Here is a 20,367-nt window from a genome sequence, read left to right as displayed (position 1 = left end):
TCAGTGTGAACATTCGCTACCGTTTCATGTGTGAGTGTGTGTCTCTCTAAAGGATAATTCTGTCTACTTGCACATACCTATGGGATATTCCTTTCCTCTGTCGTTCATTTGGAACCGGTCAGTTGATTTTTACCTCTCATCTTTTAAGAAATCTTCTTTTCCTGAAAGTATTGTCCAGTTATCATTCGCTAAGCCGTTTTCTCCTCTCTCAGTTTTGAGGTTAGGTTGACCCAACCCTACCGAATGCGAATTAGAGTAGCGGAATTAGTTTCCAGCACTAATAGTGGTTAGTGTACAGAAACCAAAAATCATGTGTGTCCAAATCACACAATTTGAGTTAGTGTAGGTATAGAAACCATTTTTAGTCATCTGACGCTAACTCATTTTTTTCAGTGCACAAGATTCATCACAGAGTTGTTGCATTTCAAGGGTATAAAAAAACAGAGGAGACATTCCAATCTTCAGATATTGACTAACGTTGCAAGCAAACGTTTTGTCCCACGTTGAGGAGGGTTCCAAGTATGATGAAAACTCATTGTCATGGGCAGATGATGTCTTTCAACTGAACTTTGTCCCATGTCCCTACTTTTATTATGCTGAATAATATGGTTTGCTCCGGTGAGAATTCATGGCTGGCTTTAGCTCACTGTAAATAAGAGGTCAAATTGCGGACAGCTTGAGTTCAGCTTTTTTGATGGATCATTTGGTTGCAATCGACCGCAGTCACAAATGAAGCCATGATTGAATTGATGCATGATCGAATGAAAAATCTAATTTGATTAGTTCCTAATCGTGAACCGCAAATATAAAATTTAGCGTTACCAGGGTACAATAGAGTTTTTTGTACCACATAACTTTTCTGTGGTCAATACAACGAGTATCTTCCCATAAAAATTCCAGGTTCAATTAATCCCAAGATGTCGTCAATTCAGGAGGCTATTAGTAAACTGACTTTTGTCTCAATTGATTATAACTTTATGAAGAGGGGACGGAGTCTTTGTCACTAACTGATGGCTTCGCTATCTATTCGCTGGATCAAACGAAAGAAATTACCTAATGCTGAAACAATGCCAATTTCAGCTTTATTGGATGGTTTTGTAATTTCTATCCTTTTCAGTGACTGTCCTTTGGGAAGAGACCTCAGCTCCCCATTACAAAATACTGAGAAGAGCGCTTTTTTCGAGTTGTGTCGAAATATTGGGCGTGTCGAAATCAAAAGGACCTATCTCCGCCATGTCATAGGCCCTTTTATGCGTGTATTCTAATGGATCGCAAAACTTGAGTCATAGTGCAGATACAAGACTGTGGTGCTGATGAAAAACGCCGTATGAACATTCAGAAGTTGCCAAATTTCCGTCAGTAAAACATGCATTTTTGACGACATCGTGCATATTTTCCCTTGAAATTTTCAGATATTTTAGATTAAACTGCTCAGAAAATTGTCCGAAACATTTGGGGAAAATATACAATTTCCCCAGTAAATTCGGTTTTTATCAAAGGAGACTTGGCAACATGTAAAGGTTCATACGGCATTCTTCCTTAACACGACAGAGTAGTTTCTTTTGATATAAATAGTCCAATTGGACTACATTTTGCAATTTGGAACTATAAATTCTAGCCCGGTTTAAAAACAACGTATGTGCCAGTAGTTTCCCTGTGCACATAAGTGTTTTTCCAGAAGAGTCACAATTTATAGTTCCAAATTGCAAAATGCAGTCCAATTGAAATTGAGATTTCAACCGAAAATTCTCCCTCGTGTCCCAAAATTGCGAGCGGTATTTATAAGCCTCGTGCATGCCAAAAGACGCGTAGAATTGCAACGTAAAAAGACAGTTTTTTGTCCTGCACCTGATATGTTGGAAAAATAAATAGCTTTTTCTTGATACTCTGTTTTTTAAACCGGAAACTTCAAAGGAGCATCACCCCTGTTTAGTTTCAAGTTTTTGGCTGCTTTTTGACCGAACATTTTTGGGGGACATTCTTTTATATTCTGGATTCAATCCCTCAGTTTCGAATTTTTGAGGACCACTTTTTTTTTTTGTTGATAGTCGTATAAACTGTGCATAGAATCAATATTTTCAAAAATTAACGCTCTACAAGAGATCTTACATAATAACCTCTCTCTTAAGCAGACTTGAAATTTGACGTCATAAAACAGCACGTATTTCCCTACAAAAGGAGCTTTGAAAGCCCGCGTATAGTCCAGTCGAATGTCTCATAAAAATTTGCCATGTAAATGAATCTGTTCTACCTAATGGTGCCCCTTGATAATACATTGGTGACCAAAACTAAACATTGCGTTCCTACATTGCAACATCTAAAATTTGCTGATTTTATTGTGACTAGAATAATACTAACTAAAATATCGCATTAAAACTGATTATGAACATTTTTAAATGAGTGAGGAGGATTCATTGAAAATTTTAACGGAAGAATTTTAACGGGGAATTCGTTTTCTATTGAGGAAGAAAAAGTTAGAATAGTCACATGAGAGGAAACTTGCAGCGCTGCAAGCATAGATGCATAGTTTTTTGACTTCAGCCATTGACATATCACCACGAGCACCTGTTTACGTTTTCTTTTTCTTTTTTCTTTGTAGGGTGGCTACTCTAACAAGGCATTCTTGTCATTCATTGAGCATTAATTTTTTGTTTTCATCAATTTCTTTTATGATGCAATGTCTACACCTGCAGGATGTATTATCTCATGTGACATGCAAACACTCTTTCAATGATAGCGTCTCCCATGGATTAAACTTTTGTCGCAGAAAAATATGGCTCTTTTATAGAGACGTGTAATATTAATTGTAAAATACGTTTTATTTCAACTTTTTAGCTTAATTTCGGCCGCTTAGGATGATTGTGGGTTAAGTTTCGTCACAATTTCTCCAGTCTTCAGAAAATATGCATACCAATTCATAAGCTCAAAAATGCACGTATCTCTAACTGCTGGTCTCAAAACTCCTGCTCAAATTTTCAAAAGAAAACCGACCAAAATGTCTTCAAACTAAGTTTTGAGAATTTTTCGTTTAATAAATGAAGAGGCTTTGGGATTAATTAGATGTGACAAATTTTGCAACGTTCTACTGCTTCATCACCTTTTTCTCTCTTCACCAATATGTCTCACTTTAACCGAGTAAAAAGTCACCAAACGCTGTTTGTCATAGAGCAGGATATCTTTTTCTCAAAAATTTGAAACTCAGTACCTTTTTTTAAGTCTTTTTGACCTAATTGGACCAAGGCACGGGTCAGCGTCTGCAGTTATCTCACTTTGCGGAGAATACAATTTGAAATCAAACGTCGGAAAATACTTATATTTAAAGTTCTAACTAGAATTGAGTCATACTAACTTTCTCATATCGAATTAATCGGACATAATATATTTAATTAATTGTGTTGGAAAATTATGAGTTTTTCAAGCAATTAATGAACTTCACTACAACATCACAGTCACTTTTATGAAAATTAATAATAACGAATTTAAAGCAAAAAATAATCTTCTTTTTCCTTACTTTTTTTAAATAAATAAAAATTATCTAAATATATTTAGACATCACATTAGAGCAGCAGCCTTTATACATGTGTTTCTCTAACATGTAATGAAAACCTCTTCGGAAATTGGGAATATTGTATTCGCAGAACTATCAATAATATATAGAAGGCGTGCTAGATTAAGTTTAGCACAACAAAATAAAAAAAATCGATATTAATTTTTTTTTTTTTAAATAGTAAGTTTGCACAGTAAACATTGAGAAATTATGAAATAATATGAGAAATATCTTAAAAGAAGTTTCATCTGAAGAGTGTATGAAATTTCTAGAGTAAATGAAAAGTAAAGCACTTACGGGGTTCCGTCAAAAATGTGACGTTGTTGTACTCGGCGGGATAAGGCACATTGTGTGATGTCTCGGCACAGGAACATAAGTCGTTTAAAACATTCACCCACAAAACTAGCGAGAAAGAATAGTAGAAATAACTACAACTTATTCTGAGCATTTTGAAAACCAATGTATATGACGTGCACCAGATGGAGATACGTACTAACAACTACTAATACTACTTCAACTCCTTGGGCGCCAACCAACTGCAAGTGAAAGTTTTCAAATACTCTAATAATGTTATGTCAGTGTTACATTACATTCGTTTACTTATTTTTACGCTTATCTATATATCGGCTTCACTTGAGTATTTGGATCTTTTTGGCCCTTGCCCACCCCGTGATCGTCACTGAAAAATTGAAACCGGGTTGCCAAAGTGAAATTACTTTGGCTTGAAAGTGAGAGAGAGGGGGAGGGAGAGAGAGAGACGCACGATCAAAGCGCGGAGGGGGGAGGACTTGGTTGAGTGAGCTGGATGCAAGACATCAATATTCGATACTCCTCACGCGGCTCCGATCATTTCGATACATCGATTAATTTTAGCCATTGTCCAAACGAGCGTTAAATATGTGCGTGGAGTCGTCAAGTTGATGGTTGTTGGCCCGGTTGACTCGCTGATTTAATGGCTAGATCCCTCACACACACGCACGTTTATTCACACACTCACGCAGTTACTGGCCTACTGGTTTTCTGGTTCCATAAAATTGCCGGGCCGCGCTGCCCTGATCAGCCAACTTCCAGAGATCATTAAATTTGACGAATTGATTCCTCGCCCGAAACTGGGCTAATTAAAATTTCGAGACGACGCGTGCACAGGGTGATCTTTACTCGAAACAACCTGACACTTTCGGGAGAAAAAATATTCTTTGAATTAGTTGGGACGTTGAGAAAATGTTCCCTGCTCTGAAAGTTTCCTCAGGACAACTGAAAACTTCGGTCACTCGCTTGCATGGGAAAAAGTCACAGGTCAAAGGAATTAAAGCACCCTGTTTTCTCTTCCAAATTTTCTGTAGAGCTATTGATGCGAGGAAAATTCCAAGAAATCACTTTCTCGGATGAAGTTCATTGTTTCAAGAGAATAATAAAGTGTAACGAGAAATCTATTAAAACTACCATCAATATAACGTTTAATGCCTACGAATAGTAATGAATTTATGATCCTCCATTTATGAGGTGGCATGCATCACCTTTTTTTCAAAATAATTGTCTAATGTGTCAAGAAAAACAACTAATTTTGCCGATTTTCTCTGATATGAGTGATGCAATTTCTGTATAAGGAGATTCAATGACTTTCTTAAGCACTACGCAAATGCGTATTGGCACTGAAAATTTTTAAAAACTATTGGTGTTATTTTTACGTTTGTTTTTATGGAATTTGCTTATTAAGGACCCCCTCATTATCAGTAAGCTAAGCACGACGAATTTATTGGAATTGTAAAAGGTAGTGAATCAATGTTTTTGGTACGCGACGTACCTACATAAGTGGCGCACCCTGTATGTTGGAAGAACTTGCGATGGCACAGGAAGAGAGGCAGGAAATAAAAGCCGCGAATACTCGCAAGTTACGCCAATCGTTCCCAAAAAATCTCTCACTTCTCTCTCAAAGAGGAGGAAGAAAATGGAAAACGTTGGTTTCTAGGTAGTTGTTTCTCACCAATAATAGCGATGAAAAGTGCTGGCAAACGGTGGTTCATAACTAATTCAAATATAATGATTTAAGTGAGTGTCCAACGAAATTGTGTAACGTATTATGTCCGGTTTTTTTATGAGAATCCTCTCGTAACAAATCCAGAGCTCCGTCGTAGACATCTGTCACAAATGATGTAACCACCTACACATACCAACTCCCTCGCTCGATCTTCCCTCGTTGATTTCCCATAAAAACTGTGTTAAAATACTTTGGGAAGAACTCGTTTCTTTTTTATCCTCGGGAGCTTATCTACTGCAATTAGACAACAAACCTCGAGGATAAAATGTATGGTTCCATTAAAAGGTTGGAGTTGAGGTATACTAGTGAAGCAAAAAAATCCCTTTCAATCGCGTCTTTTTAAAAAAAAAAAAAAAAAAAAGTAATTTTTTAGAAAATCTTGGGAAATTCTTCATTACGGCTGTTTAACTGCATTTCCCTTTTTGCAGTTATAGATTATTTTTAATGCTAATAAAACTATCTACAACTTGAGCAACGCGGCAGATCAAATTTTAGAAAAATATAAGAAATTTGAGACTCATAATGCAAAATCCCATCAAATCCATCCCAGTGGTCATTAAATAAGCTATATTATGTAGTAAGCTCTAGTAGGAATTAAAGTGGATCCAAAGTAATAATCCACGCATACAAAGTGATATCGAAGAAAAAAAGGAAAAACCTCACAGTAAGGATACTGTTTAAAGGGGGGACAAATGAAAGGCAAATAAATATAATTGCAAACCACATATAAATTATTTTGATTTTTTAATATAAAATTAGTCAATAAATTACATACTTCACATTACAATAAATAAATATTCGCTTGCGTAAAAAAAATCTTAACCATTCAAATTCGATGTAAAAGCTAACAACAGCAACAACAACTTTGAGAGTGGTACTAAAATAGTTTCGCCTAATTACTACGTATTCTAGATTGCTGAAAACATTGAGATTAGCTGCATGTTGAGAGACAACTGGACAACTGACAACTGGTGCTCACTAACAATAAGTTAGAAGTTAGAGTTTTAATTCAGAGGAAGAGCTTTTCACTCCTTCATTTCACCAAGCAGATCGGAAGGTTGATGAAGTCCCAGGCAAAATGATGTAGGAAGTGATCGAAATATATTTATTGCACAAGGAGGATAGACGTATTACGTAATACTTACAACCCTTGAATTGTTTAGCTCAATTTAGGGTGGTAAAATTTCGTCCAATGGATACTTATGGAACAATTTATTGGCAAATTTCTTGAAGAGATTTGCAACCGTTTCCTCTAGAACTGGTTTAATTTCCTGGGCGACATTACGCCAGTTATCGTTCAAAAATAGATTCATTGCATCACCTGGAACATAAGATTCACATTTTGATAAAATGAGATTATCTTTTTATATGCATATAAAGCGCAAATTGAAACTTTTTATAATTATTGTTACCTCACTTTTACGGCACGTTCCGTGCTTTTTCTTATATTTCAAAACCCTGAAAATGAAGGAGTTTTTAATCGTTAGCCATCAGAAACGTTAGAGAGAAATTTGTTCCTTTAAATCCCCCACTCATAGAAGCACACAGTGAAACGTGTTCCTGCTCTACTTTGTGGTGATAGGTACGTGGTAAAAATTCGTTGATAGTGTGTTATTTTTTGGATTGATGTGGTCTATTTGGGTATGATGCTCTGAGATACGATAATTTTGCTCTCAATGATACACCAATGTATTTAGATTTGAATTTTTCTCAGTAGCGAAAGGCTCAAACTTACCTTGTGTTCACAACAGCAAAGCACATTAATTCTATTGTATTCAAAAACGCGATGACTAAATAAGGACAACAATAAGTTTATGGTTTTTTCCAGTCTATTCCTTTCTTTTTTCTGCTAAAAGTTTACTTAAGTGTTTTAAAAATGTATTCAAGCAAATTCTATTATCTTATTATGTTGAATCATTTTTTTTAGTCGGTCAAAATAATTTAATGCATCCAAATCTGGACCTCAAAATAAATGTCCATTGTATAAACTGTCACTTTTGATTTTTTTTCTCGTTTTCATTTCCGGAATTTTAAGATCTAGATTCTTCATCAATCATTGTTGATCTTTATGTCCTCCCCTCAACCTTCTCTGGAAAGTACCTGGCCATGCGGGCTACACCTTGCATTCATTTCAGGACAAATTCACATGAAATAGAAAGTCACCATAGTAACTTATTTGGACTCAACATTACCTAGTTCCTTGTCTCCGTCAAAGAGATCTGTGAGGTAGACGCTGGCATGCCCTATGTTGAAATCACAGAAGAAGTCCACCACATTGAAGTATGTCTTTCCATCGATGTGAATTTTCTCACCTTGCACGACAGCAGTGGCCTCAATGTCAGCTGTAAAATGAATAAAGATTGTTTAAAAAAAATAACAGAAGGTCCTCCGTTGACTTCAGTTTATTTTAGGAGTTTTTCTTCTTTACTATAAGTAGAAGGTCCAAATTTTTAGAGACGACATTCCGTCACTTTCCGGCAAAAGTATCAGAAGTGCCATGCGACGTTTAAACATTTCTGCCACCGCCATTTTATTTGCTTACAGAGAGATAATTCAACGAAGCTGTCTGAAAATTTCACTGAAAATGTTTTGTCCTGTCGATAAAATTCAGTAATTTTTTCAAACAGATTCAACCAACAATTTCTCTGTAAAAAGATAAAATAGCCCCGGAAATTTTTAAACGTTGCATGGGGCTTGTGAAACTTCGCCCGGAAGGTGACAATTTCTTGAAACATAAAGATTCACGACTTCTATGGTAAATACTGAATGGGGCCATCTTTGATTGTATCCTGCCCTGGATCCATTCAAGGTCCAGTCAGAGTCTTCTAGAGATACGATCATGAAGTTCCTTTTTCACTCTTATCACGGGTGCGCAACATTTATTGATTTTTGTTATAATTTTATTGTTCAATGATCGAAATATTAAAACATAATTCTAACATAAATAAATCAATCGAAAATGGGACAGTGAAAGAATAAAGGAGAGATGAAAATGAAAGTCACACTTACTGTAGTTCCCTTCGCTGAATCCTTTACCGGTAATGGGCAACATTAGTATTCTTCCGTCAATGGTATATTCCGAATTCATGTGCAAGAATGGCAGCCATACTTTCAACCTCATCCTATCCTTCTCAAAGTCCACCCTGAAACATTGTATATTTTAGTAGACATTTTCAAGAGTTAAAAACTATTCTTGGTTTCAGAAACCTCATTCTCGAAAATCGATTTCAATCAAATATTAATTGAAGCCAATCAGAATGAAAGCACTGCACCAAAAATTATTGTTCGCATGAATATTATTTCCTTATTTGCAACTTAAGGGGATGGAAAGTAGCATTGCAATAATAAAGTTCAAGTTGTGTCTTTATGTACTACAAGGAAATATTTGAGGACAACAGGAGAAACACAAATTCAACTAGATAACTTTTACTGCTTGAAGGGTGTTTTCTGGCCTATCACAAATGCTGAGGACAGAATATTAACATTTGTAACCTCCTCATTTCAGTTGGCCCTGTTTCAATAGGAAGGACCAGGTCGCGTCATGTTGTAAGGGAGAAAAAGTTTTGATGCTTCAAGTCTTCATTTAAATTACTATTAGAAATTTTCGAAGCCATTTTTCCTGTCTCTGAATCTGTAACAGGAAATAATAAGCGGCTGATTAGATTAGAAACTTCAAGTCACTTTTTACTCAAAACTTGTTTACTTGCTGCTTAGTTCAGGCTGCGTTGTCACGCGATTCGAGGAACAGCGCCTAGATGCAACTATTCGCACTTGATGGATGTCTGTGTTGCATATTCGAAACATTGAAGGCACACTGGCTTACTATTTCCTCACTGTATCACGTTTCTCGTGCTAAATTCGATATGTATGCTTTGTGCTTAACGGATATGCGAGTTGTATCTGCAAGAAATTAAAGCCACAGCGGGTTGCATTACGCTAAATTCAACATGAATCTAATTTTTTTTTTTTTTTTTTTTTTTTTTTTTTTTTTTTTTTTAAGATAATAAAATGAATAAAAACAAACATAAAAAATGTAAAAAAAATAAAATGAATAAAAAAAACATTCAATTGCGCGTCATAAAACAGAATGAGAGGGGTTCCTTGGTTTGTGACTAAATTAGGTGCTGATTAGATTTTGACGGAAAAAAAGAAAATAATTGAAGTGAACATTATTTTTCCAGTTCATTTGCGCGAATATAGTTGATTTTTTTCATATGTTTAACAGCACATGAAATAATGCTTGCAGCAAAAAATGTGCAGTATTTGAAAAATTGTATCAGTCTCCAGTGCATAGGAAGGAAGCATTTAACCTGAAATCTGCGCTACCGTGCTAAGGAAGAACGCCGTATGAACATTCAAGATTTGTCAAAGTTCCTACGAAAAAATGTTTATTTTTGATAAAAGTTATGAATATTCTTCCTTGAAATTTTCAGGGACTTCAGGTGAGATTACGAACAAAATTATCTGAAAAATTGGAGGGAAAATATTCATAAGTTTACCAGGAAGTTCGTGTTTTACCAGAAGAAATTTGGCATCACACGAAGGTTCATGCGACGTTCTTCCTTAGCACGGCAGTGCGGGCCTAACTTGCAAAGCTGAGCGAGGAAGTACATGGGCTATTTTCTACGAGTAATTGATTTTACCTTGTTCCTAGTTTTTCAAAACGCTTGTAGCGATGATATAATGATTTACAACGAGGTGGGTAATAAACAGTCAGCCCACTGGCGAGGCGTGAATGATCGACTATCGACATTTTTCCATTTGAAACTACGGTAAAGAATCGATTATTGCGGTCTTCGTTGCGAACACCCTGTAAATCGACCCTTTTTCATAGTTTTAAATGGCAGATCAATCGATCCATCGCAAATCACGCCACGCCACTGAGTAAGCCGCGAAAGTGCGCGCATGAAGCATTTAAACACGAGAGACATCAATGAATTAATTGTGCATCACGCATCCTCTGATTACATTGAACCCAAGTCCAACGGCAATATTCACAGGCATTGCATGCTATTAGGTGGAAGAAAGCTAGTACATATGTATAATCTAACTGCTGCGGTCTCTTGAACAAGCGCGTTTTTTCAAAGGTTATCCTTCCTCCTCTGTGATTAAGTCATCGCGATTGACTATGCCCGAAGCTGTAACCCTCAGTGCGGTTACCTGAAAGTGAATCGAGGCAGACTCAGGATATCAAAGTCAAACTAGCCCGTTTTTCTGCAATGGGCCTGTTGCATGCAAGGGATACAACCGCGCGAATAGACTTTTTAGAGATTAAATGACACGAAAATTACGATGGTCACATTAAAAAAGTCTAAAATACACTCCTTACCGCGCAATTTGCGTTGTTAGGAACGCGCTTTTTCAAATTTCCCGCGTCTGGGGTCAGTTTTCTAATCACCGGAAACGAGCAAACGGCGGGCTCGGTGATTTCCGGAAGATGTGAGTCGTTGTGTGTTGTTGTGGTTATTTTTTCCTTCAGTTTGTTTACAAACCCAACGTGATCTCTTATAGTGGTCCATATACGCTTTATGCAGTAACCAAATCGATCAACTTTTAAATATCCAACGCAATCCTTCTACATTTCATTTCACGATATCACGAGCTCCGATTCTTAGGTTATGTTGTCAGTTTTAGTTGACCGGAAATAGCCGCGAGTTGCCGTTAATTGTTTCCGTTAGAAAACTGCCCCCAGACACGGGAAATTTGAAAAAGCGCGTTCCTGACAACGCAAATTGCGCAATAAGGAGTGTATTTCAGACTTTTTTAATGTGAGCATCGTAATTTTCGTGTCATTTAACCACTAAAAAGTCTATTCGCACGGCTGTATCTCTTGCATGCAACAGGCCCATTATCAATTCAACTTTCTTTTCAAATGAAAATGGGACGAGAAATTTAAAGGTATCTGGCAGAAAAACGATCAAACCCAGGAACAAAAAAGGCTGCCTCTTTCTCAAAATCAAGATTTCAGATTGACCTCGTAACCTCTGAGAATTTGACTGTCTGCCTAGGCATTTTATCAAATGCCTGATTTGACTATTTGCCTTCAACAGAAACTTTGCAAAGCGCGCCACGCAACTGGACCAACTCGGTTGATCCTGAGTCCTCGAGTCTTGAATGGGCTCAGGTTAAAGGTAAATTACTCTCCTTCGAAGTTCATTGTCATTCAGCATGGTCCGTTCATTCATGGGTGATTCGATTATACTGCCATACAACGGTAGACAGCCGTAAGTCCGGATAGAGGATTTCAGCGTGAGCCGTGATCAGCGTGTATTCATATGCGCCTTGAATCTCACACTATAATGCTTATACGGTTGTCTCCCGTTGCAAAGTCAACGCCTTCACGAGTGCGATTGATGTAATTTAACAAGTGATCGATGTTCTATGCACAGTTAAAAAAAAAATACACAAGCTTAAGTTTATACGGGAACTGGGTCAAATGATTTCACAAGCCTTGTGTCAGCGTAAAAACTCGCACACATCCCCGAGTATATACTTGAACAGATTTGTGTTAAAATAGTCCATACTTTGATATTCATACACATCATTGTAAATGTTTTTTAAACAATTTTTTCCACAATTTTTACTCGTGTTCCAGAAAAAAAAACCCAACCCTGTGAATAAACACACAAAAACACCGAAGTTTATTCCTAGTATTGTGTTTTTAGAAATAGTCATTGAGTTTGAATAAACTCGGAAGTCGTCGATTTATTCCTAAACTCAAGAGAAAAAAAATACAAAATTTGAGTATAAACGCTGATCATTTGTGTAAATTCAAGCGAGTTTTTTTTTCAGAAATATGCAAGGCTTGTGTAAATATTTGACCCAGTTCCCATATAAACTTAAACTTTAGTTTTTTTTTCACATCGTTGTGCAAATTCCACTGAGCACAATGGAAGAAGTTAGTGTCCCTCCAACAGTTATCAAAGAATTTCAAACATCACAAATTCGTATCATACTCATAAAAAAATCAAACAAGTTAGACTATAGAAACAAATCTTTGGATAGAAGATAGCACTACAATAGTAAAGGCGTTCTATATCTATCGAATGTTCAAGTGTTCAGGAAGCAATTAAATAAATATTCACCATAATCTTGAGATTTATTTATTCAACAGTGCATACATACACTGAAAAAAAAGTGGAAGTGGGATTGACCATAATGGTGTAGTAAAAAAAAATATGGTGATAAAAAGCCAAATAATGGTCGATTTAAGCATCTAGATGAAAGTGAGAATCATACTCGATATAAAAATTACCATACCCGGATTGTAAATATCAGTTAGGTGTGTCTGTCCATCGTTTAGGTATTTCTCACCATCAGCTGGGTATTTTTTACCATACGATGAGTTAAAAGTATGGAATAACATGGTAACACTTGCGTTTGATATCTGTAGGCATCTGTATGCGACTGGTCATGGTGTTGGTAGGTTAAATTTACCATACTGGTATAGTCAGCGTGGTGAGAGCTCCCGCTTGACTGCGCTGCGGTCTGTGGTCCGCCATTTTTCGTTTGTCTGTTTGTCAGTTATAAATTTATCACGTTGAGGGTCGGAGTCCGTGGCTGTGTTTTATTGATCCATATTAATCCATGTGAATCCACGCGTAATTTGCCCAAATTTGTGTTCGAATTGTCCCTAAAGCTACCGTCTTCTCTTCGAATCTATCTATATTGATCTGCCACATACATTTTCTGAGATTTTTTCGTTATTCGTATCGACCAATTTCTGGAGGTTAGGAGTTGCTACAATGAATCTATCTTGCAAAGTGAAGGAATCCTGAAAATTTGAAAACCTTCGCAAAGTTGTTCTGCAATCCAGTGAATATCGGTTCTGTGTAAAGTCATTTCGAAAACATAAAAGTGCGGAAGTAATTTGAAAATAATCGACTAGAAGTGATTTTTGAATACTTCGTTCGTAGGTATATCTATATTCTTGTTAAAATTTTCGAAGCTGAACATACTCAGATGAAAAGATGAATGTGCGTGGGATTGATGTTTAACTATAACTTTAAGCAAAATTTGGCAGCTTCTGCCCCACCGTGAACCGTGCGATTGGATTTTCATGTAGTGTCTTTTTGTGGGTATATTTTGAACTATCTATTTATTATATGCAATTAAATTTTCCGTGGATCTGATTTAATCTGTAAATGATACCTTAACGCGAATAACAAGTATGGTTTTGGTATCATTTACTTGAAATCAGTGAAGCAATTATCTGCTATTTCTCGTTGAAACTGTCTTTAACTGCCATTGATTGTGTATGTAACGGAATTTCTAAAAGTAAGATGTAAGTAAAATATCCACGACTTTCATCAAAAGCATTTAATAATATAAGATGAGTGGATTTTAGAATCTACAAGGTTTGTCGCAGCATCTGGATGCTTGAAATTACCATACTAGTCAGTCGGGAACGCCACACTGGCACTGTGTCGCATAGTGTCAGCCGTATCGTGTTATTTACCATACCGGTATATTGGTAACTATGCTGCAGCTTCACTCTAAGGTCGGAAAAGCGCCATGAAGTACTATTTCCCAATCAAGTTTTTGCAACGGGGGGTTGACTTAAATGGCCTCTCTTGGATCTGATTAAATGCCTTCAATTATCAATCAAAACCCGAGGAGAAGTGAGAGGTGTGAATAACGGTATGAAATTACTGTTGCTTTTTCTTTCTTTATTGTCAGCCTCAATTATTTATCAATGTTTTCGGAGGTCAACGCAGATGAGCGACCAATTACGGTGTAATTCAATCTTTGCTCAATACAGCACGATTTATTTTTTTAAAAAGCGCCCAAGGCGTATGCTAAAAAATTTTCTGCTGTTCCTGATAGCCAGTCAGAGCGGAAAAAAGGAGTCATTGAGAAGTAGATGTCTTATGTCTTTGTGTCTCAATGAAGGGATGCTAGATTAGTGCCTTAATGGGTTTTGATACTATGGCAGTGGTGAGGTGTAAATGATATTATCGATATTCCTATTCGTCTACGAGAAGGGCACAAAGGGCTCTCCTCTCCTGAGGATGATTGAAGATTTTGTGCTGTTTTAATAGATTTAATGGGGCCTTTATTTTTAGTGTTTTTAGATTTTTAGTATTCATATAGTTAATTGTGCTTGATATTGGATGGCTTACAAACAGGGCTATGCTCTAGTCGTTAGTGGAAGAAGAAGAAGAAGATCGATATTTCCCCATTTGAAACCACGGTAAAGAATCGATAAATATAATCAGAATCGATAATAATAAGGTGCTCGTTGCTAACACCCTGTTTATTGATCCTTTACCGTAGGTTTAATTGGCAGACCACTGGATATATCGCAAAGTACGCCACGCCACTGCCTGACGAGTTCTAAATCCCCTGGTATCAAAACTCATACTCTTAAGGCAGTATTCCAGCTTCTCTTCATAGGGACACAAAAACATGAAGCATCCACTTCTCATGAGCCCTTTTTCCCCGCTGTAATCGGCTCTGAAACAGCAAAAAAGTGGGTAGCATGCCTTGGGCCCTGAGCGTCCTTTTTTATATTTTTAGTTGCTGGATCTCCGTACTGCCGTGCTAAGGAAGAACGCCGTATGAACCTTCAGGTGTTGCCAATTTTCTCATAATAAAGCACGAATTTTTTAGAGAAATTTTGATTATTTTCCTTCCAATTCTTCACATAATTTTGTTCACAAGCTCTCTTATAATTCCTGAAAATTTCAAGGAAAAATATTCATAGATTTTCTTTAAAATCGAAATTTTATCTGAGGAAATTCGGCAACTCTCGAATATTCATACGGCGTTTTTCCTCAGCTAAGCAGCATCAGAGCTCTCCATAGAGATGTGCTTCCTTGACAAATCTATTTGCTGGTAGATCGAGAGAGCTAATCCCTGGTCGTTAAACGATCAACATAGATCGAAATTCGCTCGTGTAACGACAGCCGTAGATGGCGAGCATCCGACACTAAGACGAAGCGTCCCATTTTTTACGGGAATTTCGGTCGCGTTGCAAGATCTGTAGGTCACGTGGAGCCGGCACCGGTCATCAGGAAACGGCAACAACGGGCATCGATAAACGCCGAACACCTCTCAAGCAGGAAACTGGCTACCGCGAGTCGAGATTTCTTCCTCGTCAGTCTTTGTTATGTCACACGTTACGCCACTGACATCTTCCAGCAGCAGCGGCTTGGCGGTCTGTTCGGCCCCTCTCGGGGGGGGGGGGGGGGGGGCGTCGGTTTGGCCGCAACTGACCGACGACGATGACGCTACGAGACGCTTGACTGAAGCGCGGAGGGGCGTCAGTGGCCTGCTGCCGGTTTTTGGGATTTATTTAAATTTCTTACTGCAGTCTTTATATTCGGTCGCATATCGTCACCTTCCAGCCGGAGTATTGCAAGTGCCATGCGACGATTCAAAAATTCCGTCGCCATTTTATTTTTATACAGATAACTAGTTGGTCGAATCCGTTCGAAAATTTCACTGAATTTCAGCAACAGCACAAAGAACATTCAGTATAATTTTCGGACAGCTTTGTTGAAACATTTCTCTGTAGAAAAGTAAAATGGCGGTGTTCCGTATTGGCTATGTTTTCGTTTGACTAGTATTGCAGCTGAAATTGAGAGCATGTAGTTTAGCTCTCAGGCCGGTGATCTCAACGCGATCTACCGGCTGAAAGCTGAACTACATGCTCTCAATTTCAGCTGCAATACTAATCGAATACATGGCCAATACGGAACAGGCGGCGGAAAGTTTTAAACGTCGCAAGGTGCTTGTGCTACTTTGGCCAAAAGGTGGTGATATATTGATGGTCCAAGTGGAAAATCACGTATGTTCATTATGATATTTCAAAATTTCCGATCCTACTTTGTATTTTTTCAAGAAAAGTAAGTCAATTTTATAGCTTGAAATCTTAACAGAGTATTCTGCTAACAGAGAGGAGATATCAAGCAATTACATTGACAAGTTTCTCAGAGCAAAAATATAGTATAACAGGAAGTCTGCAACGTTGCAAACGGATATACGTGATTTCAGACTTCGGTCATCAATATACTAATTGAAGCTAATTAATTATTTTGATGCAATTCATTTCTGCAAAAAGAAAATTTGCAGCTGTCTTGAATTTCACTTATCAATAACGAGCACTAGACTATCCTCGATTTCTAAATTAAAAAATTCTTAGAGGATTTATGACGGACTAATCTGATCAAATAAAATGCATGCATTTAAATTGGGAATGCCGTCCTGTGCACTTTTCCCACTTTTAAATCGTGCTTTTTTTCACTTTTAAATATTTTTCCTTCGAGTCCTAAGATCAGAAAAAATTAAAAAGAAATACTTTGTACTCAATTCATCGAGTACTTAAAAGCAATACAATTTTTGGACCGAGTGTAACAGAAATCCATCAAGTTCGAAGCGGGCATAAAAGAGGTTTGAGGGACTCAATGCAACGGACGAAGTTTCAAAACTCTTATCATACTAAAAATATTTTTCTCTACTTCGAATTGCTGACAAGAGAAAATTTACAACTAGTTGCACTCTTTTCCAAAATGCAAATTTTTTTAACGTGGCAACAACTGATGGCACTTACAAGGTTTCAAAATTCCTATTTTCAATCGAACGGATTTAAAATTAAAAGATGTGCTGCGTTCTTACAATTGACATTTATGACAGATCTCCTATTCCCCCCCCCCCCCAAATGTCGATTAACTCCATTATACACTCGATCATTCAATCAGTTATTAATTAGAATAGATAATGAACTTGTTGAAAGATGTCAGAAAATACGAACAGCCCGATTTCGCTATAAACCTCTGCGTGGAGCGCCTTCAATTTTTCTGTATGCAATCCGGACGTCCCTCGAGCACGAATAGTCGCATGCAAGCGCCGTCGCATCGTGATAGCAACCCGTAAACTCTTGCAGTCAATCAAGCTCGCTTGAAGCGGTACTTTTAGCGATGATCTTGCATTCTGTTGGAGGATTTAACTCTCGCTTGCTATTTTGCTCGTACCAAACCGAAAATTGAAGTTTTAGAATACCTGTCTGCCGCAATTAAAATAAAAAATAATTGCTCAAATTTAATTTCAGAAAGGGAGCCTCCAGAAGTTGTCGTTGATATTCTCAACAATAAATTTGCATTTTGGAAAAGAGTGCAACTAGTTGTAAATTTTCTCTTGTCAGCAATTCGAAGTAGAGAAAAATAAATAAGTATTAAAAAAAAAAAAAAAAAAAAAAAAAAAAAAAAAATGGAATTCATGAGACTAAGTCTTATTTTTTGTGAGACGACATTTTTTCATGTTTTCATTTTGTGACACTATAAGAATATAGAAACTGTTACTTACTTGACACTTTTCAAAACGAACTGACTTGGACCATAAATTTTAATATTGGAGTAGGTTGACTGCACGGCTACGGATCCTTTACCTTGGTTCATGACAACCTCAGGGATAAACAGGGGTTCACATGGTGGAATAGACAGCTCAGGGATACCTAGAGAAGGAGGAGACAAAGTTTGAAATCAGATCGTCCGTAAGTTATGGACATTTAATTCTACCTGAAGAGGATTTGATACGATGGGGAGGAATATCAGTTGAATTAAATGAAAAACGCGCAAACTTGGAGACGCAGCGGCAGGAAAAAACTCCTTCAATGCGAGAGAATACTCAAGTACTTGCAGCACCCACAATCTCTGACTCCTCTTATAGTGAGTTTTCTTATTTGTTGCAAAGCACTACCCTAGAAATTTGTTCATTCGAGCGCGTTTCATTTAAAATATAAAACTAGCTCCTGTTCTTAAAATATTTTTTTATATATTTTTACGAAAAAAAGATCCACTTAGTTCATATATGCGTACATTCGAAAATACTCAAAATTGTGTGATGAGACCTCTGAATGACTGAAGATTAACAGACGCTGATTCGGAATTGACTGACTATTTCAGCAGAATAACCGGAGTTGGGAGACAGCGAAGAAAACTAATTTGTATGTGTTATTTGGTTGTCTTTTATCTGTCTTTTATACCATTAGATAAAGAAAAAAAGAGAGAAAAAGAAAAAGGGGAAAAAATACGTATCTCCGTTGTGAGCCGTTGTTATTCGCGGTTTATGTTTCATTTTTAAACGGAAAATAATCAACGGTTTCATTCGAAATGTTAGATGGTTATTTTTCATGCATTTTATAATATTCGCAAAAAAATTGAAGGTGATATTTTAGTTAGTTTTCACGTAAAAATTAAAACATTGCCGAGATTTGCAATCGCTGTGATAGAAATACGCAATTTTCAATTTTAGACCTTGATATACAATATCATGGATCTGCTGATGGTCGGATAAATCTATTTCGAATGTAATAAATACGTGAGGAAATCAAAAGAAACGAAATTCCTACTTGGCGAAAAAAAAAAACACTCCTCTCACACAAAATACACTCCGCAATCCGCATATATTTTTCCAGAAAATTTATGAGAAGAATAACTATATTTCTCCACTTACCTTGAACTAAATATGGCCTGAGTTGCTCTATCGATTGTTTGACGCATTCATTTACTTTTGGATCGCTTTTGTGGCAAACTTTGAGCATAGGAGCTGGAAAAAGAAATACAAATGTCAATCTTTACAACATTATTAACTATGTGACAAGTAATTAGGTAATGTACTTTTTCGTAATTCATTAGGAACATTGACAGTAACATGAGAAAAACAAGAGCCCCAATTTAAATCAACGATTGGCTGAGTTGTTCATTTTAAAGTAGTAGAAGAGAGGTTAACTACAGTAAGTTTTAGCAATTTTTTGTGGAAGTAACAGAGGCCCGTGCGCCCTGGAAATCAGCAATATCCTTAAGTTATCATCAAGATAGTCAAGATATTTTTGAAGATTGATTGACATTGCTGATAGATTTTTAAAAATAATTTTTGGACATTCTCTTTAAAATATTTTTACAAACTTTCTCAAAATATTTTAAAAATGTTTTTATGGGTGCATATTACACAAATACTCTACGTCGTTCATAACAGTTTATCTATGTAGACAACAATTTTTAATAATTATTCTCTGCTCTCTCAAAAAGAAAAAAAAGAAAAAAAATGGATTTTGGCTTTACAATATGGACGGAATGACTTTCCACACAATTAAATTCTTTAAAAATCCCTAAAATCAAATTTCAATGTATTACATATTAGTGCACATATTTCAAACCTCCTGTCCGTTCTTTGTCAGAGTTATTTTACGGCAAAAACACAATCATGTTAGGTGTATTTATTCATAGGGCCTAAAATTTTTGGTCATTGCCAATCACCAAAACTGGCGGAAACCGCTAGCCGATCAGAGTGCCTTGTTCTGGCCACTCAAGATGGGGCCTTTGTCCAGCTTAAGATTTTTTGTCACCTTGTCGTCATATACAGAATATTCTTATTTTTACGTGAAACTTAAAACATATTGTGTATTTACATAATAGAAATAAAATAATTTATGGACTGATCAAACTTACGAAGTTTATTGTCTTTCGGTTTAACTCCGGGGATTGCAGAAACACTGTAAAATCCGACGACACATAACACCGCGAAACTGCGGCTTACGAACCTATTCATTTTAATGAGGGCACTCTATTACTGTATCGATCACTAATCAATAACAATCACATCCATAAGAGAATCTTTCCGGAGTTAACTTGCGGATCTGACAAACTTACAAAGGAGACTGTTTCATCGGAGAAATGTGTAAGTGTGTAACTTCCTTTGGATTCGTGATGTTTTGGTTTTGATTGTTTATTTTTTAAGTTTCAATGCCTCACAGCTGACGTTCTTTGGGCGCGAAACACAA

The 20,367-nt window shown here is 36.7% G+C and overlaps 2 protein-coding genes across 2 annotated transcripts in view; both read right to left on the bottom strand.

Moving 5' to 3' along the window:
* LOC109043243 (uncharacterized) overlaps window positions 1-4,736 on the bottom strand; it is a 76,013-nt gene extending 71,277 nt beyond the window's left edge. Inside the window, exon 1 of the mRNA XM_072302580.1 lies at window positions 3,845-4,736. Coding sequence (XP_072158681.1) covers window positions 3,845-3,995 — 151 coding nt within the window. The 5' untranslated portion in view covers window positions 3,996-4,736. The remainder of the gene's footprint in view (window positions 1-3,844) is intronic.
* Window positions 4,737-6,310: 1,574 nt separating this feature from the next.
* On the bottom strand, window positions 6,311-20,255 carry LOC109043339 (protein takeout). Its single transcript, XM_019060536.2, has 6 exons — window positions 20,036-20,255; window positions 19,041-19,133; window positions 17,892-18,039; window positions 8,595-8,728; window positions 7,778-7,927; window positions 6,311-6,906 (listed from the first exon to the last, which is right to left on the bottom strand). The coding sequence occupies exons 1-6, from the start codon at window positions 20,133-20,135 to the stop codon at window positions 6,755-6,757; spliced, it is 777 nt and encodes a 258-aa protein (XP_018916081.2). The 5' UTR covers window positions 20,136-20,255; the 3' UTR covers window positions 6,311-6,754.
* Window positions 20,256-20,367: the final 112 nt, after the last annotated feature.

This window comes from Bemisia tabaci, chromosome 7 (genome assembly GCF_918797505.1).
Source record: "Bemisia tabaci chromosome 7, PGI_BMITA_v3".
Lineage (NCBI taxonomy): Eukaryota > Metazoa > Arthropoda > Insecta > Hemiptera > Aleyrodidae > Bemisia > Bemisia tabaci.
This window is presented reverse-complemented; position numbering and strand designations above follow the sequence as displayed.